General features: G+C 38.9%; 1 protein-coding gene and 1 non-coding gene across 3 annotated transcripts; both read right to left on the bottom strand.

Moving 5' to 3' along the window:
• Positions 1 to 47: 47 nt before the first annotated feature.
• On the bottom strand, positions 48 to 22,683 carry RNF149 (ring finger protein 149). Of its 2 annotated transcripts, XM_014250482.2 has the most exons (9): positions 22,029 to 22,494; positions 14,458 to 14,708; positions 11,557 to 11,625; positions 8,631 to 8,713; positions 8,073 to 8,169; positions 7,535 to 7,564; positions 5,235 to 5,430; positions 2,834 to 4,876; positions 48 to 648 (listed from the first exon to the last, which is right to left on the bottom strand). In XM_014250482.2, the coding sequence occupies exons 1-8, from the start codon at positions 22,492 to 22,494 to the stop codon at positions 4,818 to 4,820; spliced, it is 1,251 nt and encodes a 416-aa protein (XP_014105957.2). In that variant the 3' UTR covers positions 48 to 648; positions 2,834 to 4,817. The 2 variants fall into 2 exon arrangements, with proteins under 2 accessions (XP_014105957.2, XP_087907928.1); XM_088051802.1 differs by lacking the exon at positions 7,535 to 7,564 and having other exon boundaries at positions 22,029 to 22,683.
• On the bottom strand, positions 2,426 to 2,541 carry LOC148184824 (small nucleolar RNA SNORD89). The gene has a single exon (XR_015772081.1). It is a non-coding gene; the product is annotated as a small nucleolar RNA SNORD89 (small nucleolar RNA).
• Positions 22,684 to 26,764: the final 4,081 nt, after the last annotated feature.

The raw sequence follows: 26,764 nt of genomic DNA, 5'->3' as shown, positions 1-26,764 counted from the left end.
CTTCCTAAGTGTACCAAAGAAAACAAAACCCTCCAGCTTCTCAGACATTGCTTTTTAAAAGGTCCATATAATTTATTATGGAATTTGAACTTTTACTCATTAAGTTACAACAACAATGCATAACTTGACATTCTTACAACTGTACATACACAATGGAAAAGACACAAGTGCTTAATCCAAACAATGCAACTGAATTAGTTCAAGGTTACAATAAAAGACAGTTGTTTGTGAATAATTTTTGACAGACTAGCAAATTCAAATAGTTCTCTCCAAGTATATGTTTATAGTGGAAGTGGCTTCAAAGTTTTGGACTTAAGCTTTAGACTAACAAAATTATGGAAACTTACTTTGCTCTTCTGAATTAAGGATATGCTCATTTAAAAATGCAGTAACATTACCATGTTTCAGATGGTGAAAAGAAGCTTCAGGTCCAGTGGAAGTATAATGGACAGTCCCAGGCAATGCACTCATCACACAAATACATGCAATTATAAAGGCATTCTATTTTAAAAACTTTCTTAAATCAAGTTTTGCAATACAGCAGGATATCTGAGGAGAGATCAGGACCCATACTGAACAAAACCAAAAGCCTTCAGCTTGATTTGTGCATGTTTAATCAATTCCAATTCTCAAATCTTCATGTATCACCTGTAAGAGAAAAGAACACATCCAGTAAAGACCAGTCTCAAACACATGTTACTATTTTTCACAGGCATTCCAGTTGAAAAAAAAAAAATATGCTGACATATTCCATTTCAGGAACTGTAATTCACCATGGCCCTATTATAAAATTGCATCTCTTTAACTTACCCAGGGGAACAGTCTTGCTGGACTCTGCCCAACTACAACTGGCTTGCTGTAGAGGAAACTTGCAGGATGGGCAAAAAACCTAAATGACCATTCCCAAATCAATAGGTAATTAAAAAAAAAACAGCTTTGCATACTTGACAAAGGTGTTGCAATGGTGTTTCTCTGTGCCAGTTACAACCTGAACAGGACCAGAATTCCCAACAGGCCAGCTTTGGCAGGGACATGCGCTTCAAGCAGAATATATGCACTTTAAGTCAGGATGAATTAAAGGCATTTCCACTGTAGGTAAACTATCCTGCAGCTCCTCCAGTAGACCTCCAAAATCTAGCCCAAATTACTGTCAACAGGCTACTGGACTACATTCACATATGCAATAGGGGAGATAAGGGGCAGGGGAAAGGAGTTACTGCTATCCTATCAATCTTATCTAGTACATGCCAAGAATCTCCTCCAAGCATTGCTTAGAGTCAAAGAAGAATCCAGTCTAGCATTCAGTAGTAAAAGAAAATCCAGACTTTCCAGTTAAATTGGTACTGCAAGTAATTAAAGACCAGTAACATGCTTTTAGATCTCAAATGTCTGTGGTTCATTTTTGCTTGCTCTCAAGTCTGAAAGACAGTTTAGACAATTATTTACTACCAAGTTTTTTCCAGTTTGTTATTTGTAGACTATTACTAATAAACTAAAATTTCTGAACAAAGAGGGGGCCCTCCAGTTTTTCCTTTAAGACAGCAGTTCATTTTGACATGTTAATGTTTAGTATTTTTTTTTAAAAAAATATTAAAAATCACTTCACAAAATTTCTCCCTAACAGAAACAGCAGCAATAGCAAAGCCATACCACTATTAACACTTTTAAACTTATTAATTATTATATTAATTATATTAATTATTTTATTAACACTAATAAAACTTATGCCACAAAAACCAGCATCCCCTAGTCCTGCTAGGGATTTTTCCCAAGTGATTTTTTCAGTATCACCACTGAGGGGCTTCAGACTTCACATGGGCTCTGCAATGTAGCTTTTTGTACAATACCACAGGAATGCCTCCAATAAGAAGTTTGCCTGATTACAGCAAAATCTAAGGGACAGAGGTGCCCAAGGCAAGCTCCTGCATGTTTCATGAAAACTGTGAAGCTAGGAAGAGAAAAGTGATGAGGGCAGGGGGAGGCAGCAGGAACCCACAACACACACAGGTGCAGCTCCCACACCAGGCAGGACACGGCTGAAGCAGCAGAGGCAGATTATAGCTTCCCCAAATGGAAGGGGACTCAGGAGGCACCTACCCTACAAAAAGGATTCATGGAGGGGGTGAAAAAAATCACTCATTAGTTCTGACCTTCATACAAGCTTTTGACAGGTGAAGTGTTAGAAACTATGGAGTACCAGTTTGATCCAACTTAGTGGAGATCCAGGTCAGCAAAGTCTGTGCGCCTGTATTTACCTATTGCAGCTTATACCAGTTTACTGAATGTAATAAGATGAGCTGGAACAGCAGGTCCTATGCTTCTTGTTTCTAAGCTTCTCTTGCTACTGTTTTAAGCTCCCTAGATTGTCTTTTTCCTGCCCTGTACTTTCCATCCTACCTCTCTTTTTACTAATGTCAGCTTTTTGACTGAGGTCAGACTAGTGATTCGCTTCGGATGATTTTTGTCATTGTGCTTCCAAGGAGAGCAAACTGCTTGCTGGAGGCACTGCAATTCGGCCTTTTATTGTCATCACTCCTCAGCAGCACAGCTGACCTCACAAGACCTAACCATATCAGAGATCAAGTATGTGCAAACCTATTTGACTGAAACAACTCTGTTTTTCTGAATGTTTTTCTGAAACAGGTGCAGTGCCAGCATGAGAAACAGACTTCACACTCGGTTATTTTTCTAAGTCAGCACACACCAGATTTTAGTACACTTTTCAGTTTACAGGCTCCTTAGCTTTTCTTCCAGCTTTCTGCCAGATCTCAGATTTAATTCTTAAGAAAAGCTTCTGGTTTTATAGGTATTACATAAAAGCTCAAGTACTTACCACAATTCTCCTCTCCAGAATGAATACTGTGCTGTAGGTATCAGCAAGACACAATCCACAGACTGACAACACTTCTCTTGGTAACTTCTCTTTTGGTTCCTCCTTGAGCTAGAGTTTAAACCCTCTCAACATTTACTGCATCAATGTTCAGTTTTGTGTTAAAGAAGAGGGAGAAGACTTAATTTTTAATATTGAAGAGATAAGTTAAAAAGGCAGTTCTGGAAATGTTGATAAGCTTCTTTTGGGGACGTAAGTGTCCCTACACATTGTCTGGTTTAGTTGCGGGTTGTTTATTTATTTGTTCAGTTTTGGAGATGGTCGGTCAGTCATATTCCATTCTCATGTGCTTCTTGTAAGATAAAGGCATCACAAAAACTTGCACCTGCTGGTGACATCAGAACTACAACCTGACAGTTTTCCAGTAAACATAAAAGTTATACTTCTACAGGGAAGAGGCAGATTTTTTTTTTTTAAGTAGGCATTAACAGGAATTTTTTTGAAGGAAATTTAGGGTGAAACATCTGCTCTGCAAAGTAGAAGTTCTGATTATATTTCCCCCTCTGTCATTTCTGGAACATTCATTTTAAAATTAAAAAAAGTTATTGCTTCTACTGAAGCTCAATATAAGTTAGAAAAAGAATTGCATATTTTCTTAAAACCATTCCAAATATACATTTTAAAAACAAAATGCACTCTAAAACAAATGTCTAGTGAAAGACACTGTTTTAAGCAATCTGTAGCAACAGCTTTACAAAAGAAAATTAAGGAATGTAGCATATTATTTGTAACATGACAATGCTAAAATCCTAAACAATTCACTTAACACTTTTAAGTAGTGTTTTTAATACACATATTTCTTTACAAAACAGTTTAGCAATTCCTTATACCACTTACAGTATATAAATATTTGAATAAGAGGTCATAATAGGAGATGCCAGGGTTTATATTTACTCTCAGATGCTTCAGATTTCTTAAGTATTTTACTATAAGGCACAATACTGCTAATCTAAAAGAAAGGAATAAAAGCTAATGGCAAACCCAGTCAAAACTCCTAATGTGGAATATCCAAGAGAATTCCAATACCTCTATGCAAAGGAAAAGAAAAAGCAAAACAAACCTAAACTTTGTATTTCTTAAGAAATGGTTTCAATTTGTACATAAAGTGGGTCAGGATGGGAACAGGAGCAAGAAGAAATTATGTAAATTCTTATAAATAGACTAATAAATATATTTTAGCCATAATTAGCCCTTTACCTCTGTTCTACTGAGTTTAAGATTGAAAGAGGTAACCAGTGTGCATATACTAAATGTCTACATGCTCAGCACGTGAAGACCACCTAGCACAACCTATTACTGCCAAATTCAGTATAAAAACCTAGCAAGATGGAGGTTTCCTTTTCTCAGCATCCACTCCAAGTAGAACACATTACAAGACAAAGTATCTGTTACATGTTGGAACCAGCAATTTTTCCATCACAAGAAAAGGATACATAACATATCCATTATGTTTTTTGAGTCCTTGAAGGTTAATGTCTTTTCTAAGAATATTCCTCTCCAATTACAACAGATCAGAACTTTCAGAGCATTTTAATAGTCGTAGCTTGTAAGTGTTCTCCATGTATACATACTGAATGTAAATAGTGCATCCAAAATATTTAACCGTTACCCATTCTAAATTATTTTCACTGCCTAGTCTTCATCTTTGTTACAGCCCTCTGGAACACAATGACATTGCAACAATGCTTACAGAAAAAGGGTTATTGCATTTTTTTTTAGGATGAGACATCCAGAGGAAATTTTATAAAATCCTCCTGTGTACAAAATTCTTAGTTATTAGCCCTTTTGGAACACCAGCTAGAAAAGTTTGAAAGGTAAAATAATTTACATTGTTATTTTTTCTGTTCACTAGACAAAAGTCCATACTAATTAAATAAAAAATAATAGTTCTTCAACAGTCTATTCAAGATATCGTCCATGAAGCAGTTCAGTGGGAATTTCCATTAGATAGATGTTCTCCATGCCGGTTATTACTAGCATCCACATCTAGAAATCAGGAATTAAAAGAAAAATTGTTTGTTGTTTCACCATTTTAATATGCTTTATCTGTTACATTAATCCAGTCTGGCAACAAACTTCATACTCATATATACCTAAGATTCTCAAAATTCTCTGGGTAATCCTTTTAAGACACTGCTTACATCTTTCTTTCCCAAGTCCAGTTATTTCCAGCTTGACAGAGTTCTTTGAAAATCTGCTTGTATTGTTTGAAGACCAGTAGTAAGTGACACCACTCAGTCTACCCTGCATTGCAGTACTAACTGCTCTCACCAGCTAGAGAAAGGCTTCTACTAATGCAATGTCTAGTGCTAAGGTTTGTCCAGTGAAACACTAAATTACTTACCAAGCAATGCTGTGGTTTCCCCAGCATCCTCTTTTAAGCTGGTACACTGCAATACAGATTCATTAGTGGAGGAAGCCGACAATTCGCTCACTTCGTTTCTGTCATCATCTTGCAAAGCAATACTCAGACTTCCGACTGAAACGCTGCCACTTATGGATTCAGGTATTGGAACTTCAAGTACATCTTCAGGGTCGCCCTTCAAAATTAAACATATTTAACTGTCACTTTTGTCTACCATCAGACATCAACATTCCTCCATGTCACCTTTTGTAACCTCACCTTATTGGAAAAAAGAGCATTTTTTAGCTATTACGTGTGCACTCCTGAGAATAGTTGATATTGTCAACTTTCAAGGTTACTGTATGACTGCAAAGAAAGAAAGCCAACCAAAAGCCATTTTTCCAAAGCAATCCCAAAGCCAAGAGAAGCAACAGGAAGAGTCCACCCAGTCAGCCTTTTGGATAGATAATTTCAACACTGTAGCAAAAGTATTCCTGAAGGTTAGGAGCAAGCTCAGCATATACGAAGTCCCTGATCGTTTGAGTTTGCAGAACTCTCCAGGTCCTAGTTTTTCCTGATAGCAGTTGGCCAAGTTTTTTGTTTTTTACTAGGGTGAACAAACTTCTACATCCAAACCAAATTGTCTCCTCCTCTATCTCCAGCCTAACTTTAAATCTGTTCCAAAAACACAAACATGCTGGCTTGTCACTTTGCAGGAATACAACATCTGCATCATAGGCAAAGGCATCTATTTTACCTATTGCACAGCATGAGCTATACAACTGTGGATTAATTTTCAGAATGGATCAAAGTCCTATACGTACAGTTCTGTTTCTACAATTAAACAAACTATCTTCATTGCCATAGACATACTGATGTTACTTATACATAAGCAAATACATTGCAATTTAAGTGACTACTCTTTTTTGCTAACTAGAAAGTATTTTTCCCTTCCTCGAGCAACTAGCAAAGGCCCATCTTAAAATTTAAGAAATTCTAGGCTGATTCTTTCTTTAGCATCAAATCAGCATAATTTAAAATGTACTGAATTTTAATGAGCTATAGACATGCTACAATTGAACACAACACAAATGTGATACTTATGTTTGCAGGTGGGAGGGGGCATTAATGATTTTGGTTTCCAAAATTTAAACGAGTTAAATAAGCACTGAAACTGCAAAATTCAGTAATGCTCTACAAAATCAGTCTGAACTGCAGTTCTTTCTCTCATAAAAAATAGCATAATGAATAACTAGAACACAAAAGTCTTCTCTTTACAAAAGCCATGCCATAGGACCTAGTGCCTTTTTTCTACTTCAAGCCTTTAAAAACGTAAAAGCACTTGGAGTATTTGCTGTCCATAACTGAATTGAGCCTTTAGCCTCTCTGCAGAAGGTTTAGTATATTTCTGTAATAAGGCTGCACATTCCTTTCTGCAGGTTCAGAGTGCAGTGCTGAGAGAAGCTGCCTTGCTCTTTGCACTGCTTTTCTTCACATGAGTAAAAAAAAATTCAGGCAATCACTTCACAGACTAGATTGGGCAACCTGGATCAAACTGAAAACTAAGCTAGAAAAAAATTCCTGAATGGTTTCCCACATTATTAGCTTCAGTGAGAACGGCTGATGCATACACAGAATCCATTTGCCTCATTTCATTAGAAAAATGAGCTGTGTTTCTCTATTTAATATAATCCCACTCAATCTGCTTTCCAAAAGTCATTTTAGCCAACAAGTAGAGGAGTTATTACTCCTCCTTGTTGGGCTTAGTACCAGTATCCCCTGCAACAGCACAAATTATGGGAATATAATTATTATGAAGGTTCCAGTATTTCAGTTTCCAGCCCGTATCCAAAAAGATAAGTCCTTCTGCATATAACACAGGATACATCAACCCCAAGAACTGAATGTGAACAGAAACCAAGCTGCTAATATAACAATGCTGAAGTAGCAATAGCTATTCCACATAATGAGTTTGCAACTGCTAGCTAAAGTCTGACTTAATACACAGAAGCATCAAAATCTGGTATAAACATATTACATAGCAAGAGTCTTGTCTCCTTTGACAAAACAAAACAATTCATAACACTCTTCCACAGATCTGGTAAGTCTCTGCAATAAAATAAGAGAAAAGGTAGTCAAAACACAGACCTAGTCTATGAAAGGAAAGTCCCTGAAACCAAAAAGCATCCCTATTTTCTAGAGATCTCTGTAGATAGGCAGGAGGTGAGAGAGGTACATTCTTGCCTATAGCATTTTAGTGGAACTCAAGACTATTTATCAACATTGACTGAGTAACCTACCGCATGTGTCTTCATCTCTCTTTTCTGGTGCTGTCAGAAAGAAATGAGAGCACATCATTTTCTCTACTTAACCAATTTCTGGTGAATGTCTTTAGGAAGGTTTTAAGTACCAGCTCATTTACAGGGATAAATCACAGGGCATATGTGGAACACAAACATTCTATGTAGAAAATCTATAATTTCTTCCTCTGAATCACAGTTCTCAACAACATCAAATATATATTCTAGATTCATTTAATTCAATTATATTTTTGCAGCCTGAGCAAACAGTCTCATCTCTACTTCAAATTCTTTAATATCATCAGCTGGAGATAGAAAAAAATGGTTATCAAAGGAGATTCATAAGCTGCTTGATGTATTTCAGTTTTTACCCATAAAATTCCCTTATTTTTCTGGTGCTCATTCAATTATTCATTGCACCTTAGCTCAGCTTCTTGACTCTTGTCAAATAACATCAGCTCTCATTCTGACCAGTTACATAAGTCTTGCCTCCTAGACCATACTTCTACTTTGAAGATTAAAGTAGTGTGCAACATACCCAGTATCCCAGAGCTTTGATAACATCTAGTTTACACATTGGACAAGTTCGGTGGTCCAAAAGCCAAGGATCAATGCATGTTCTATGGAAGATGTGCCTAAAGAAAATAAATGCTCTTTAGAACTTATCAATGAAAGCCACACACCCCTCCTTCAAACACTGTGCAAGTTAGCACATTAAAAATAAAACTTTCTTTCATAATCTTGACAATTAGCTGCTGCTCAATTTACTAGTACAGACATGGTTCTGGAAACCTTTTGGTTCATACCAGCTTTCCGAAGAGGAGATGCTGATAAGCACAAAGACACCACACAGTTACCAGTTCAACAGTGTACAGTTCTAATTTAAGCAAGCTCTACTTCACCCCTACAGTTCTCCCAATTGCTCCCACCTACATATGAAGTGCTATGTGGTCTCTCAGTGCCCTTCAACATTTAATAGGCCATACAAATGGCAGCTGCAGCTCTGCCACCAGAGGTTCAGAAGAATTTATAGGAAATTCATCCCATTTCTTCAGAAAAACATGCTAAAGAGTAAAGAATAATTATGACAACTTACTTGCATGGCAGAATTCGGACAGTGTCCTTCAGTTTGTAGTTCTCAATGCACACAGCACAGTTTTCTACATCAACATCTAAACCCTAAATATGACAACACATTTAAGTGCATTACATTCATACTTCATTACAGAACAAGCTTTGTGTAACAGCTAGCTTCAAAGAATGCAAAATATGTTAAATGGTATAGCAAATTAAAAAATCTACTTCATTTAATTCGAGATTCTATCAAGAGGTGATTTGATCAAGTTATCAAATACTAACAGCAGCCAAACCCAGATCTTCTAATTTAAATAGGCATAGCATCCTAAGTGATTCATTAAGTCTCACACATTGGCTTTGTTCATGGGAGCACAGGAATGTTTGAGTTGAAAGTAGCTATAAAATGAAAACATTTTAAAAGAGGTCAGCACAAATCAAAGTGATCTGTGATTATGAATGACCATACATTCATAATTCTGAATGTATGGTCCCAAAGTTTTCCAAGAGCAGGAAGAGATTTTTTTGAAGTTGAATACTGCAACTCTTCTTCACCTTTTTCTTTTTTTCTACCACATCCTAGCAGATATTCCCCTTCATAGCCAGAAGAGAACACAGGCATGCAATTTGAGTTTAAAACTTTTCTCCAAGTTCACACTAGACAGAATATAATTTCCCCACTTCTATTTTTATCTAATGGTTAAGTATCTTTTCTAACAGGTTTTAATGTCTTCTTGAAGTCATGCTTAAAGTTGCAGTGCAAATATGATGGACAGCTCAAAATACAATAAAAATAATCCAACATTAATTGGGCTGTATAAAATCTAAGTATTAGAAGAACAGACATCTCTGCTTTCATCTCCAAAAAAACAGTATTTTTGATTTACAACTTACTGAAGAGCTTCAGTTTCAATACAAACATTCAAACTAATTAGTTGTGCAAGGAAACTTTCAAGTTCAAGGCCAGTATTTCCCTTCTTTGCATGCTATCAATTTACACAATTAATGCCTTAAATTCCCAAATAAATCACATTAAGACTGTTTTTTTTTACGTAAGCAAAATTAAGACAAGTGTTTATTCTATAACAAGTTATTTTTTACTCTGTACAAGAGGCAAAATCCAAGCACACCATATGTACATACTCAAATGAGTGTCTATTTTACAATAATCCTGTAAGCTTCTCAGGAAAAATCTACATAATAGCAAATACACTTTTAATATATGACCTATTTTTAGTTAAAAATCTCAACCTCAAGTGGGGGATAATGAAAGACTATACTGTGTCATAACAAAATAAATACACTCTTTTTAAATGGCTGAAATATTTAAAGAAAAAATGTACATTTACATAGTAGACAGGACAAATGTCCAGAAAAATTTATATAAGTTCGTGAAAATACCTCTGCATCAGTAAGTTACATAAATTTACTGATAGCAGGTTGATTCAAATCACATTAGTAAGATGAGATTTACCACAGAGAAAAGCTCTATTTTAACGGAGAGATTCTAACCATATCTCATTTTACTCTTCTTAATGAACATGGCACTCATAGGAATAACCATCATACTGTCAAACAACAAATTTCCCTATTTTATTTACTTTAGAGTCAAGGGTCTCTATTGGAAGGAACTCCCTGTATACTGCAAAAATCACACAATACAAATCCTATATGGAGGATTTTACTGAACATCTATTTTAAAAGCTGTTAAAATCTTCTGTGGCATTTTTAACATAGAAGGGTCTCATGTTTAAGCCTATGTCCCTTTCTTCCTATGCTGACATTATGCTCTGATAGTGCTTTACACTATCTAAAGTTTGGGTTCAATTCCTTCTTTCTTGAACTCTGATGTCACCATAGTATGTATGAATATCCCTCTGTTCACAACTTCAAATATATGCTAAGCTCCATCAAAAAGTAATCTAAAAGTAAGAAATATTCATAGAACACTATTTAAGCATGCTGAAAGCATAGAAGGAAAAGGCAAGTAAGTTCAAAGACACTTTTGGGATTTTTTTTAAGATTCAAAACTGATTTACTAAATGAAGGACATATTCTCTGTAGCACATGACCTGAGCAGAATTGTTTCTGCTGGACCACAGCTTTTAAAGTTTTTACACATCAATGTCTGCTCTCACTTAAATTTTATTAACAGACTTAAAAATAGCTTAATCTCTGTTCTTCATCTCCAAGAAAATCAGTTCTTAAATAAAAACTCATCAAGACAAGGGTTGGGGGGGAAAAATGCCTATGTAGCAGCCAAAATCTAGTCAGAAGTTAATTTTGCATCTAGGATTAGCACTCCCAAAACTCCAACTAAAATATTTTCTTTCAAAATGTTGGCTTTTTCTACTTCAGTTATTCTAATACAGCTGAGTTTAGGCTGTTATGTTGTCAAAGCCAACTTCCTGAAAGGTGCTTTAATTTTTACATTAGCTTTATTTCATAACATAGAAATTTACTTTAAAAACTATATGCTTCAGGTTAAGCCTACACAGCTCCTTAATGTATTATATGTCAAAAGATTAAACAAGTGTTTTATTTTTCAAAGGTTTTTGTATTTTTAAGGCCTTCTGATCAGTAAGATGAATGTTCTTTTAAGAAAACAGAACATTACATCAGCTGTAAGAACTGTGCAGAAGTATTTTGCAATCCATTTGTTGATGTTTTCAAGTGCTGAAAAGACAGCAATGTTTCCTCATCTTTACAATACCAGCCCCCTATACATTCTGTATAACCAGATATTTGCAACAAAGTAGCCTTAATTTCATAAGTAGCTCAAATTTGACTCTTTAATTTTAAATTCTTCCTTTTAAACAAAGACCATAACGTAAGCCTAAAACTGTGTCACACTGCAATAATGTAGTGGAAATTTTAGTTTAAATTCTTTGAAGATTTTACAACCATTTTTAAAACTTACAGCAATAACCAGAGACTGAATTAATTACCTTTTCTCCACGTTTCACTGTATGCAGCTGAAGCTGGCTGATAGCTCTCTTGGTTTCTTTCCTATGTCCCTTGAAATAAGATTTTAAGTGTTACTATAGACAGTAGTTTCAGGAATACATTTCAAAGTTTTTTAATACTTTCCTTGTGGATTACTAAGTCATCTGAATGTGTCTAAAAAACATAACTCGATCTCTGGGCAATGAATTTGTTTATGAAGTATTTCCAGCCAGCAGATGTTCAGTGAGTTGCGTGCTCCTGAGGCTGTGTAAGTGCCCTGCTCGCAGGAGGAGCCCCAGCCTTGCAGGGGGCGAGCCCAGCACACGGCAGCCGCAATCCCGCATCCTGACTGCTGGCATTAAGGTCCTTCCCACACAGGAAAGCTGAAACCCATGTAGGCTTTAGAGGCAAGCAGAGCTGTAGCAACAGCCATATAACCAGACCTTCCAGTTAGGCAAGCCCATGAGCAAGCACACCATACGTTTTGCACCAGCCTAGGAGAAGGTGGAATCCTGCCAGGCAGCCTACTGCTGGCCACCAGGTCAAAAAGCTGCTTGTAGCTATTAATACTTCCCTTCAGTTAAACACTGTCTCCTGCACTGGACAAAGCTTTGCACTGAAAGAACACATTAGGCAAAGGAGATGACAAAAAAGGCTTTACAGACATGATGCACCATACTAGACTTCTATGCAGCATAATTATGCTTAGAGGGGAAGCAAGAAAAGAAAGCAGTACTGTAGTCCAAGACAAAGTGCTAGCTACTGCAAGAAACTGAGAAACTAAACACTCCCAGCTGACAGATGCTGACCTGTCTAGCAGCAACCCTCAGTAAAGAAATACCATAATGGAATAAAAAAACCCCAAACCCATAATGGCAGCTTTTCTCTGTAATAATTGTGATGACACATATAATTTTACAAATGGATAGTACTGAAAACTATGGTTTTTTACTTTTTATTGTGTTAAAGATAAGTAGTCTGATATGTCTCCCAGAAATAAACAAAACCAGCAGCAGAAGCCTATTCCACCTTCTCCACGTTTTCTGCACAGTCCTGTTTTCATCTTTAGTAGTAAGGGGATCTACAGTTTTACTGCTAAACTGATATTAGAATAAATCTTAAGATACTCATCTTCATTTAGCAGTTACACTGAAGCTTGCTTTAAAGCATAACATATTTAACTCACAAGTTTTAATTTTAACTGAGTCTGTAAGCCAAGCAAAACAAGATTTTGTTCAGAAAGTGGCTTTTTGTTTCCAAAATTTCTTTAAGACTCTTAATAATACATCTCAACTAATATTGCCAAAACATTTTCCAACCTTGCATCATTTTTAAAGAAAGAATTGAGAAAATGGCATAACCTTCTAATCCTAGACAGTTTCATTTATTTAAGAAGCATTTGGATGACAAGCACTGGCAAAATCTACTGACACTTGGATGACAATTGCAAAATCCTATTAAGAGTCTGAACATCACATTCACATCCTTAAAACTAAAGTACATGATACGATGCTTCATGAAACATGTGAACTTTCCACTGTGTGAACTATCTAAAAGGCAACAGGAAGAAGCAACTTTCTTCACCAAACAACTGTTACAACACAGACATACAACCCTTTTCCTATAAATACTTCTCAAAAATTTTGTTTTCCCAAAAACATTTTCAGAAAGTAAATGCTAAGATTTAAAGCTTAGTAAAAAAGACTCTAGGAAACCAAATCTTCAGGGAGGCCACAAGCTTAACCAATACCAAAGTCCTGTGTGTTATCCTCAGTTATTGAAAAGATAAATTAAGTATTTTCCTAGAAGAGTCCTCTAAGTCCTAAACAGAGTTCAGACTTGGAAAGCAACCAAAAATTTCTTCCCTCCTCCCCCAAAACTAGAATCTACATCCTCAAGGCAAAGGTAGGTGAAGTCCACATGCTAAGAACTAATTGAAACAGTATTTTTTTCTGAACTGAAGATTAAAAAAAAAACCAACAAAAAACCAAAAAAACCTGCAAACAGTAGAGCTGCTGATGATCATGGAAGAAAGAAACATAACCTATTTGCAGTAGCTGAAAAGCAGAGGTAAATTCCATTCTAAGGTATTTTCAAAACTCAGATGGACTTACATCCTCAACAACTCCATATAAGTTGCTCTCTTGATTGCAGGAGTCCAGAGGTCCCTTCCAGCCTAAACTGTTCTATGATGAAGTACTTTCCTCAGGGGAAAAAAGTAAAGCTGACTTTTTTTTTCTTGTAAGTACAGAAATGTGAAAAGGGCAAATAAGGAGCAAAATTACTCCTTCCAAATCTCCTCAGTACTCTCACTGTTCTCAGTACCTTGAATAGCCCAAGAGAGCTGAATCTCACTGCACATGCACCTTAATGTCTGCTGTAATTCTACAGTGGACCTGTAGAATTACAAGTAGCAAAAGTAGTTTTTATAGGGCTTTAGAACTAAAAATTCTGCCCTGAAGAACTTTCATTTGGTTTTTATAAGAAAATAAAAAAAACCCAAACATACCATGGTCACTTCCCATTAAGAAAGTCTGTTTAGTGAAGTTAACACTTCCAAAATGAAAATTACTGAAGAACAAAAATAACTTTTCATGTCAAAAGGAAGGAAGTTTAGTTAGGTGACAGATCACATAAGAAGCTGCCCTTACTTTGTTGTTGACAAGTGGCTAAATGTATTTCTCATTACTTCATATGAGCATCTAATAATTATAACTAGTCAAACCTGCGATGCCAATTAGCATAGTGCTTATTAGCCTCACTGTTGCTGAGCAGCATTCACAGTTAGCAAAATAGGAAGAAGCACAGATCTTCAAGAATGCTTCAATAAACAATCAAAGTTAGGCAACTGATTTGACATGAGAAGGAGATAAGTACTCTTAAGTGCCATTAGCTCCATTTACCTGGTTTCCAAACTGTGATCCCGTATACAGGAAACGCTGTATATAGTAAAATATGAGCCAAGCAAGCGATATAATCATCATGGTGATGAAGGCGATGGCTACAAACACAACTGATTGACCACTAATGTATTCTTGCACATGTCGTGTGCCAACAACAATACTCATTGTTACTGGAATCCCTCTTCGTACTGGCTCCAATATCTCTATTCCTTTTGGATAGCCAACCATTATCACCACTGTATTTCCTGTTCCTGTTGGAGGGAATAAAAAAAGAAAAAAGTCAGTAGTCACAGTAAAAAGGTAGGTCATTCTTGCTTGAGGGTAATTTGGCCTCTTCAATTAAGATCAGCAAGCAAAGTTACAGGAAAGCCTCCAGTACTTTTTTTCAGGCATAATAGAATTGATAGAAAGTTCACTGGTAAAGAATTCTTTATTTACTTTCAAAAACCCTCAAACATGAGATAAAATTCAACAGACACATCTTTACTGTTCTAGGCCTATAGTCGTCATTCCACAGCAAGGTAAGATGTGGAGCCATGCAAAAAAGCCAGACAAGTCATACACAACTCATGTCAAAGAAGTGTAAGTTATAGCTTGTAGCTGGTCTTTTGTTTGTCAGCATGGGAATTTTAGTTACAGATGGAGACAGTATGTGAACATCAAAGAAAGACACTTCAATTTACTTTGAATCTGAATCTATAGTCCAATTATATGGGATATATAAACAAAGGAGAAAAAGATTCAGATATTTAATAATTAAATAATTATTTTAAACATTAAAGTATTTACAGGTTTTTCACTACTAAATATTCAAAATGTAGTGAGATTTCATGACAAGGGCTTGTCAAGAAATACTTTGTGGCTCTTTTGGGAGCAGTGAACAAAAGGATTTTTCTAATATATTAGAAGTCTAGAGGTCTCAATCCATATGAAAGAAACCTAATTTAAAAAAAAAAACCCGAAACCTTTAGGCAACATATTGCCACCAAAACCAATAAGATACTATCAAGACCAGCTAGCAATTTCCAGAGACCTCTGTGACTAGGGTTTTGCTCCATTTTTTTTCTGGAAGACTATCCAGTATTCTCAGAAATACCTAAGCCAAGTATTACAAAATAAATTACAAACAAATGTACCTATTAAAAATATTGCATTTTCACTGTTCTATGCTATTTCTATTTGAACAGTTCTTACTTTGTGTGTACCAACACTGCTGCCACCTTGTTAAGTCACAGCTTCATAGTTTACTTTGCTCTCCTACCTCTGAGAAAAAGTGAAACTAGCCTTGATTCAGAGAGGAAGGAAGGAAAAGAGAGGGGTTTTCCTAGTCGAAAATCTAAAGCTATAATGTTACAGCTACTTTTCTTAGATTCACAAAAGACTACCTACCTACCACAAGACCTCCCCCAGAAGGCTTAAAGCCTTTTTTTCCTTCTGGCTGTGTTAGACTCCTTATGGAGAAGCATTGTCAGAAGAAAGGTCTTTCTTATTTATAATATCACATCAAATGGGGATTTTCAAAATTCAAAGCTGTATTCTGACCTCAGCCACCTCTACCTCCTAAGACAGAGTTATTTGCCTGAACTATTTAAACCAAATTCCTTTAGTTGAGACAATTTTGGCTGTGACAGCTTTTCAATCTGTCCACTCTGCTACCAAGCCAAGGGGAATTTGCAGAAGTTTCACTTTTGTACACAGAACTCCTCCCTCCATAAGGCACAGATAGTTTACTCTGGATGAAAACTGAAGGTTCCAGGCATTAGCTGAATAAATCTCCCTTCTCAACTTCACCTTAACACAACCATCCCACCTCTGGTCACCTACTCAAAGAACCATTACACCTGTATTGCCAGATCCAAACCCAGAAAAAAAGTGGGTTTTCCTAAAAGGGTTACACTAACTTGTGCCTCCCTTCAGGCACCCCACTATGCTCACAAGGAACACTCATCTCACCTATGTTGCCTTGCTTGGTGGGTGTTTGGAGACACAAAGCAGTGAAGCTGAAAACAGAAAGACAACAAGCATCCAGGCTCCACTAATTAGCTCTGCTCACTAACAATGTGTTGATCTACATGATACCCCAAGTCCAAGCATACTATAAATTGGTTAATTAATATTGTTCTTCTCTCTGAAACAGCACAAAAGCACTACCAGAGAGCCTCATAAAACTCAGAGAAGAGTGTGAAACACTCTCTGCTCTCTGACCCTGCACAACTCCACAGAGAGTTAGCAAGAAAAAGACATAGTAAGAAAAAGAAAGTAGGAATTTATCTTACATAGCTGAAAACTGCTATCCCCATACCTAAATCAGGAATTAGGTCCTGTGTCCTTAATCAGCTGTAAGAGTTACAAATAACAAGAGGAGTGCCTAAGGATGGCCAGGGAATGGTACGAATGTGTTGGAAAGATTTATGTGGTTTCATCCAAGCTTAAGGAAGAAAAGGAAGTTTCAAGATTAGAGGCAGCCTGGATTATTCAATCAGTAAATTTCCACCTCGGTCCTGAAATCTTAAATCAATTTAATCCTGCAATGTGATTCTCTGCACTATTTCTAATAACGAAGTATTTAAAAACCCCCATAACAGTAAGTACTGTCCTTCTCTGCTTTGTCACCAACATGCCTAACTATCAGACAATTATTTCCTTGAAATTAGGCTGCTAGACAGTGTGACACCTTCCACTTTTAGAAATAACGTAAGCATACCATATGCATGTTTTAAATAAATACCCATTAAAAGCATTTTAACAGTTTTAAAGATTTTGTGATGAACTTCCCATAAAAAATACAGACAACTAAACACTGTGGCCTTGAAGGTCATGAGACAGAAGGGGGAGAAGAGAAGAATAATTGCAATGCATGATTACAAAAGGAACAAGAGCAGTCTCAGAGAAGCAGTTGCCCTGAGCAGCCTGTAACACTAAGGGTTTTAACTCATTCCTTGCTAATTTTAGCCCGCTGTTCTGAAACTCATTATTTGAAGACTGAAATGATGATGAGTCATTCCATCAGCTTTTTCAACTGCCACACAACTCAGACACCTCAAATCACATTTATAAAGAAAACTCCTAGTGTCACATATATGCATCTACTGAAAGCATGTTGTATTGGCTTTGCCTTTCTATAACCTTCTAGTTTTACAATAAGTAATCACATTTTTACTCTGCTAGAGTAAAAAAAAAAAAATTTCTAGGTTTGACTGGTGTTTCAGTGAAATCTGGTCCACTTAAAATTAGGTCTGTGCTTTTTAACATTATCAGGGCTGGCAGATCCTTAGGATACTGGCAAAAAAGGGCAAATTTGGAACTCTGAAAATGAAGGTATGTTTCCTGCCAGTGCAGATAGCTTTACAGCTACCAGTATTTTCTTCAGAAAGGAAATCAGCACTCTACTGATGAGGAAAAAGTAGGACAGGTACAGATCTTGGCTCCAGGCACAGCAAACTACAACATTTATTCCCATTCATGCTTAGAGACGAAGAAGGTATTTTTCTGTCAACCGGAAACTGATCACAGACACACTCTAGTTTTTGTCTTCCTGAGAAATGTCAGAAAGCTCCTAGAGTTCAACCATCATCATAAAAATGTTTAAGGTCAGTCAATTGGTTTATTTAAACATAGGCACCCTACCAATATTGCCACAACTAACACGAAATATTCTTTTTAGCTCCTGTTCCAAACAAATGTTAACAGTACGCTAACAATCCCATAACAAGCTTTGTCTTAACCCTCTACCTCAACCTCATCTCATCTAATCCCTGGTGCATGTTGTATTTTCATCTGCCTCAAGGAGAATATATAACCACTGGTACACATACTCTCTCCACCTGAGTTCCAATACATATGCACTTTTATCTATAAGGCAGATATATGCAGTTACTCCTGCTTCTTCAGAACAGCATTACCAGCTCAACATCATACAGTCATGCCTTACTTAAGGAAGACACTGTCCTGTCAGCAGTTACAGTACCAGAAACTTTCAGTAGAAAACAACAGTAATACAGAAATTATGCACCATTTGAGAATCCTGAGTAGTGCTGCAAGCAATGTAGCAAAGAGCTGAACTATATGCCAAAATAACTCTAACTCTTCTGCTTTGGAGATGGCAAGAACTTATAGAATCATGAGCACAAAGTAATTTGCATCTGTTTTGTTCAATACACGTGCATTAAAAAAATATGACAATGGAGAAAATAACTAGTTGGATGTATGTTGGCAAATCAAAGACCATTTTCATTATGCAGCCAAAGTCATACACTCAAATTAAGTCCCAAGCTTCCCTTAAATCCACAAACCATGAATTAAAGCCCTAATCCAGACCTACCTCAAATTATTACAGTAAGTGCCTCTCAGCCCTGCATGTCAAGCACAACCACATTTCATTCCATAGTCTACAACAAGACAACTTATGTTCTGATCAGGATCATCAAATCCTAGCTTGGGCGGGGGATACAGATATGGTTGGGTGCCCAGCATAAAGTATATAACAGGAAATCTGTAGAACCAGAAGACCTTGTTTTCTATCTACTGCAATGTACCTCTGCCTCCCCATAACTTCTGAACCAGAATTGAGCCTCTGACTCTCCTCAGTCTGGTCTGCACAACACTCTAGACTTTGCCTCTCCAGATTCTTCTCCAACCCACTCCCACCTAATATTTACATACAATATTTATTCTGGTTTTGGAAAGCAATTTGAAGCTTCTGTATTGTACTAAGTTCACCACCACCACCAAAAAAGAACAGAGTTAGGACTGCCTGCCAAGTCTGTAAAACTGAAGTCTGAATTTACGTCGTTCAGACTGAGTAAATGAAGTACAGCTCCCCAAGTCATTTGGGTAAAGAGTTTTCCAATGGAAAAATCTTCTCAGTCACACGCATGAAGCTGTGTCACTATTGCTTTCCTTGAGAAGTCATCCAGCATTTTGAACAATGTAATTTGGACAGAGAGCAAAGGCTTGAAATGAGACGTATCAGTAGAGCCACATTTGCAGCGCCTTCTTTTGGAAAAGGGGACAGGATTTCAAGGCTACACACTGAAATTCTCGACTCTCTTGCTTCAAAACTTTAGTTAAAATCCCTACTCAATGCACTCATGAAGCTTACAAGGTGAAAAATACATATTATTTAGAACATTTGTCCTTTTTTAAATGCTTTGACACCAGCTATAACAAATAATTGCTTCAGCTAATCAAGAACTTCTCTTTTTACTTAGACTTAAACATGCCTTAAAAACACCAAAAGACCACAAACAAAAATAGCACACATGTATCACACACATCCCAGAAAATTAAAGGGCTAGGTTTTCCAAGAGGAGAAGGAAAAGATGGCACTGAGATCTCAGAAGCTGTCTATCACCTTCACATAATTTGGGCATCTCCACCAGCCATAACCACTGCTCCATCTCACATCATTTTCAGTGCCACTAATTGCAAACGCATTAAGCGGATTTTACTTATGCATATAACTCCACTCCTTAGTTACTGCACTGCAGATTTCCCAGAGTATTTATCCTCAGCACTCCTCCCAGAAGGAAAGCTTACTTCCTTATGTGCCAGTTCACAAATCCCTCCACAGAAATGAAAATGTAGATCCTGTAAACTATAGCTTTCCCTCCCATATTCTTCCTTGCCAGTCTTCCATAGACCTTTCTATCATGTCCCTTCAAAAAGCCCAAGATTTAAAACACTAACAAGTACCTCTTCCCTTTATTCCCAAAGTGCACTGAAACATTTGAACATTTACACGTCTCAAAGTGTCAACCGTGAAGCAAACATTTATGACTACATCAGCGCTTGTAATTATATTGTGATATATTATTATAATTCCATTCAAACAATTGTAAGGTCAAACTTGCATTTATGAAGTCGGTATAAATACAAATGTATTACTGTATATATGCACTATACTAAATCACAGTCTCTACATTGGTGGAACTTTTGTCAGCAACATTCTGCCAGTTCAAGGAAAAAAAACCCAACAAGCAGTCAGAGAGCACTTCTCTTTAGGCCACTGGCAGATATAACTATACTCGTGAAGTCCAAAACTGAGTATTAAGCCCAAGAAGGTCTTCTATAGCACAAAGATGACAGCAGAAAAGAGATTTTTTTAAAAAAAATTATAAAATAAGCAAGATGAGAGAAGTATAAAAAGAACCAACAAAAGAGCAAATAATACTTATGAGAGGTTACAATGGGTAATGGAGAAGAATGTGGAAAAAAAAACTGTAGTGATTGGCCAATACAGGGTGAAAGCAAGAAAAAAACTATTTCAGATGAAAGCAGTATTTCACAACAAAGTATCTTAATCACTACCTAGGATCAAAACCAAAGGTTCATTTTATCTAGCATCTCACCTCCGCTTTCACAGTGAACTAAGAATACAAAATGGGCCAGGCTGATCTCAAGCAACCAGCAGGCTAGGAACAGTAATCATGATTCCAATCCCTCAATTGGTGCCACTGGGCATTCCAAGAGGAGAGATGAATTTTCCAATAGATAAATAACATGTGCAATAGAGCAACAGCTCCCTAGCTAAGATTTTCAGCTCACTACACTAAGAAAATGAGTTTGTTTCCTTTAGAAACACATTATGGTTTTACTTCATCCAAGTCCCTGGTCCTTTCCCTCCTCACAATCAGAAATGAGAGCCCAGGCACTAATAAACTCATTGTAGCCATGTGAAGCACACATCTACAGAATTTTTTACTTAGTTTGCCTTATCTTCGCATCCTCCTCTGAGGACCTTCCAGTTTCTCAAAAATCTACAAAAGAAAACAGATTTTACTGCCAAGTTTTGAGGTGTTTTTTGCCTCTTTGATTTAAACATTTAGTACTGTCATAACCATAAAAATTCACCAAGTCTTTTGTGTCATAGCTCAAGCAGGGACTGTGGTGACAGAACATCTGGATTCCTATCTCGGCAAAAAATCACAGAACTCTTCTGCAGGCTACAGAGGAGCAGCAGTACGCTGAGACAAGCCAACATCCTTCTCCAGGATTAAGTTTTCTTACTGCATTTGCAAGCGTTTAAGGATTACCTGATGGTTACACCTCTCTCTCAACAGACCTGCGCAGGAGAGGACGATGAAGCTATTACAACAAAGCCTGTACCAAAAGCTATCTTCAAATAGCTACAGCTGTACGTTCAAAAGCACCTGAAGGCATCTTCGGGATACCTGGTGCATTTCCACACGGCCTGCAGAAAGCGGCCTACCTGTGACCGCTGTAGCCATTCTGCCAGAGGGTACCAGGCAAAAAGGTATCCCTAAAGGAAATCCTAGCCTCCCATCCCAGCCTGCCACATGGCTGCCAGTCCCCATAGCTGTGCCACATTTCCTACCTGACGCCCGGCCCCTAACTTGGGAGACAGAAGACGGTCCCGGCTTTTTCCCTAGCGTGGCTTACAGGAAGAGAAAACAAAATCCCGGTTTCTGTACCATTTTTACAGGAATTTCTGCCTCCCCCCATCCCCATTCCTCACCGCGCAGAGCCGCATCCCCGATGCGGGCCGGCGTTAGACAAAGTGATCCCCCGAAAGCATCCCCCCGACCCCTCGGCGAGCGCGGGGAGCTCACCCACGTGGGACATGGAGACGGTGCTGTTGCCGAAGCGGGCCTCGTTGTAGATGACCACAGCGGCCGCCCGCTTCCGCGCCGCGTTGGTGACCTTGTCCTTGAAGGTGCAGCCGCCGCGGGCCACCAGGGCGATCCAGGTCGGTGGGTCGCCCTCGGGGGACCCGCGGCCACCGGGAGGCAGCGGCACGTCGTAGTCGGTGTCGGCGGCGCAGCCCCCCATGTGGCGGGGCGAGGCGCCGCGGGGAATGCCCACATGGCCCCCAGCGCTCTCCTTGGGCGAGCTGTCCCCGTAGCGGCCGCTCTCCGTGTTGCCGCTCACCGTGCGGTTACTGAGCGGCTCCACGTAGGCCGTGCTCACCCACGCCGTGTACCACTCCAGAGCCCGGGCGCCCGCGCACGGCGGCGGCGGCGCCCCCAGCGCCACCAGCGCCGCCGCCACCAGCGCCAGCCGGGCGCGACGCACCATGGCCCTGCCGCCCCCGCCGCAGTCAGGAGAAGGGTGCGGAGGTTGCTCGGCCGCCACCACCGCCGGCGCGCTCTGCCCCGCGGCCGCTCCGCGCCGCGCAGGTACCCGCGGTGCCGCCCGGGGCGGGGCCCGCCCGCCGCGGCTGAGGGCGAGCAGGGGGCCGGGCCAGGCCGCCCCGCCCCGCGGCATGCCGGGAGAGGGGAGGCCGGCGCACAAGGTAGGCGGGCGGGGCGAATGGCGGCGTGGGGCTGTTCTGTGTGTGTGTGCGCGGAACGGGGCGCGGCAGCTACAGGGCCTCAAAATCAGTTCGGTTGGAAAAGATCTCCGAGATCATTGAATTCAAGGTGTGATCAAACACCGCCATGTCATCTAGACCATGGCGCTCAGTCCCACGTCTAGTCTTTCCTTAAACACTCCTAGACCCGGTGACTGCCGCCTTACTGGGCAGCTCATTTCAACGTCTTAGGCCCTTTTTGTGAAGAAATTCCTCCTAGTATCCAACCTAAGCCCACCCTGGCGCAGCTTGAGGCTGTGTCATCCTGTCGCTGTTTGCCTGGGAGAAGAGGCCGACCCTCACCTGGCTATAACCTCCCTTCAGGTGGTTGTAGAGTGGAAAGGTCTGCCCTGAGCCTCCTTTTCTCCAGGCTAAACAAACTCAGCTCCCTCAGCTGCCTCTCACAGGACCTGTGCTCCATCCCCTTCACCAGCTCCACTGCCCTTCTCTGGACTGATTCCAGCACCTGCATGTCCTTCAAACGAGGGGCCCAGAACTGGACACAGCACTCAAGGTGTGGGGTCACCAGTGCCGTGTACAAGAGAATTACTTCCCTAGCCCTGCCTGCCACTCTTATTTCTAATACAGGCCGGGATGCCATTATCCCCGCTCTGCTGGGGCTGTTTAAGGAGCACAGCTCAGCTCCGGCACCCCGCACGCAACTGATGCCCATGGGGATCAACCTGAAGCGCCTCCTGCACGGAGCGGCCACTGCCCCTGCCTGACCCCTGACCTTCCCCAACGAGCCCCCAGCGGGCCCTCGGGGGCTGCTCGGCCTTGGACCCTGCCATGGGGGCGGTCACCAGCCTGTACCGCAGCCCCGGCAGTGACACACTCGTCAAGTTAAAAGAGTCACCACCGCACCCTCCCGGGCACACCTCGCCTTCATTCGCGGGTGCGGCATGGCTCCCTGAGGAGTGGAGAGAGGCTGGAGCACCACCAGAAGCAAGGCAAAGAACAGAACACGCAGGGGAAAGGGAACGGAGCTACACGCGGTCAGATACACTCGGTGCCTGTGCTGTTGTGCTGAGGGGAGCTCATTCCTGAAGGATGAAAAATGGTGACAGGGTCTGTACCGTATCTGGAGGGAAAAGTATATAAGTACAAGATTAAGGTACTGAGTAAATATGATCATTCTACGGACTTGTTTTCCATTATATAGTAGTAATTGACATTACAGCTCTTCTTGAATAAACAGGAGTCTTCCCTATTTTTTTTGGTGGAGCACATCTGTACCTTTGCCCGGCTTTTAAAATTAATCACTTGTTTTCATCAGCTGCCAGCCTTTTTGAATGGTTGTTTTCCTTCACAAGACAACAGTTGCATGTTCCTGCACTGTTACCTATGTTGTCGAACAACATTGTCAAACTTTGTCGATGTCCTTCCTAATTGTGATTATATGTTGTGGGTGCTAACACAGGCAGGGCCTAATAGAGCCTGGAATAGTTTGTGCAGAAGATTTTGGAAAAAGCCGTGAGCTTGATGAACTGCCCTATTCTGTGTCAGCATCAAGGCCAATATGTTCCCATTTCTGTTCCAGAGACAGTGTTTCAACAAACAAACAAATACCTTGGAACCCAAAGCATTCCTTAAAGCAACTCTCTAGCATTCTCCCAAAATAAGACTTGGCAGTGTTGGGACTCTCCAAAGGCACTGAGCATAGTGACAAGGAGATTAAAGTGGCAAAATCAGTAAGACAGACAAGACTGGTCAGACAAAGTAATGTGGAAGGGGTTGTGGAGAACTTGGAAGCTGAGGGAAAAACACAGAAAAATTAGAGTTAATGAAAAAATATAAGGAAAAGAGGATAAGGGAACAGGAGCATCTAGCAAAATGTTAGATGGGAGAGGGCATGTGGAGGTGGTGGCAGAGAAAATGCAGTTAAAAGGTGAGCTTTTTTGGAGGATGACAAGCAACACAATTTGGAAGAAGCACAAATTCAGTATTCAGCAAAAAGATTAAAAAATGAAAGTACTTAATTGATTCCAAAAATGTTAAGATTAGAGTTTTTTGTTTTTAAATTTATTTTGTAAATAAATGAAAGACCATTGGTGTAATCAGAATATACATCACTTTAGAATGGGATAAAAGTAAAAACAGTAAGTAAAAAGGAAGAAACCAGCTGCAGGAAATGTTCTTTTAAAAATACAGGTTACTGGAAATAAGAAGCTGGTGTTGACTGAGATTTGTAGAGGTTAGGGAACTGTTGTCACAGTTCTTCCAGTAAATGCAGTCCAACCAGTGGCAAGAGAAATATTTAAAGTGTAGATAGGAAACACAAGCTGTTATTTGATCCTAACACAGGCTGTTATTCTCTTCCTCCTCTTCTCTTCTCTTCTCTTCTCTTCTCTTCTCTTCTCTTCTCTTCTCTTCTCTTCTCTTCTCTTCTCTTCTCTTCTCTTCTCTTCTCTTCTCTTCTCTTCTCTTCTCTTCTCTTCTCTTCTCTTCTCTTCTCTTCTCTTCTCTTCTCTTCTCTTCTCTTCTCTTCTCTTCTCTTCTCTCTTCTTGATATGAAGTGGGAATTTTAGTATGAGAGCTTGAATTTTGTTGAAAGGAGATGGTGTGGGAAAGCAAGATAAAAAGGGAAATTGTCAGACTTGGCTTAAGAAAACACATCAGAGGAAAGTGGACAGAAGAGAACAAGCTGTAAAAAGAATGTGTAAGAGCAAGGCTGGCAAGGGAAGAAATAGCACCGAGGAAACTTCCAAAACATTATTATTGCATACCCAAGAGGTGAGTGCTCAGTTCCTATGTACAGAAAAGAAGAGCAAATTTAAGAGTGACATTTAACTGCCACAGTGAAAGCAAAGAACACAGTAATGAGAGGATGAAGGAACAATAAAAGGTGCTTGACTAGACTTTTCTCCCCAGAAAAAAAGCAGATCCGAGTCTCAATTCCCATAAATATTTTGAGAGAAATTAACTTGGTTCAGAAAAATTCAGGGAGGAAAAAGAAACGAAACAAGTGTTCAGATCAGACAGAAACTGTAATGGTTGTTAGCACAATGTGGGTTACTCTAGGAAATGCTGTACTGAAGAATATCCTTATTCAGCTTCTGCTTTGAAATTTGTTTTATTTGCGTTTCTTAGTCATGGTTATTTTGTTAACAACTTTCAATGTTTTTAGAAATCAAAATACATTGCAAATTGCAATACACATCCAGAAATGAGACAGGTTGCATTTCAACCACTGAAGTGTTGAAAATTTCATCAGAAACAGAGCATTCTTTGGTTAAATAAGAACAGCAGTTCAAAATAGCTGTGCTTAAATCCTGTACATGCATTTCTTTTGCCCAAATTAGCAAGAAGTGAGAACCCAACTTTTCAACTTCATTTTTCTTTTTTCAGCAACTACACAGAAATTACTAAATACATCTTTTAAATTTTGCAAGACTACAGTTAAAATTTTAAACATGTTGCACAACAAACTTTTTTGGGAAGCTACAGAAATAACGAAAATAACACATGGAAATTACACATCAGCTAATTGAAATGCTTAATAAATACATAAGAGCTTATCAAGACTTATGAAAATGTTTGTTTGATACAATAATTAGAGCTCAACAAATAAATGGGATTTTTGCTATTCACTTGAACTGAAGGAAGATCAGACTCTACAGTCTTAAGGAACTATGGTTTTATTGTGATATTTCAGATAAAACTCTGGGTTAAAAGCTTCAGTAAACATCACTCACCATGTGATGACCAATATTACTTTAGACATTTTTCTGTTTAAAGAAAAATTAGAACTAGCCTATAAATAATAAAATAAAGCCCAAATAAGCAAACTACTATCACCTCCTTTTTATTTTTTTTTTTTTTTTTTGGTCTGGAAAATTCCATTCAAAATCTGCAGGTTGTATTTTTGATGAATTTCTAGACTTTCAAGGACTCTCATGGTAGTTATTCATTGGGTGAAGGAAGCATGAATTGAGAACAGGTTATATAAGACAGCATTTCTTCATGAGGCCCCTTTTGTCACTTTACATGTCACCA

This window comes from Pseudopodoces humilis, chromosome 2 (assembly GCF_049639895.1).
Source record: "Pseudopodoces humilis isolate 2021_Gansu_Grassland_sample_001 chromosome 2, ASM4963989v1, whole genome shotgun sequence".
Lineage (NCBI taxonomy): Eukaryota > Metazoa > Chordata > Aves > Passeriformes > Paridae > Pseudopodoces > Pseudopodoces humilis.
The sequence above is the reverse complement of the archived record's forward strand: the minus strand, read 5'-3'. Positions and strand labels throughout refer to the sequence as shown.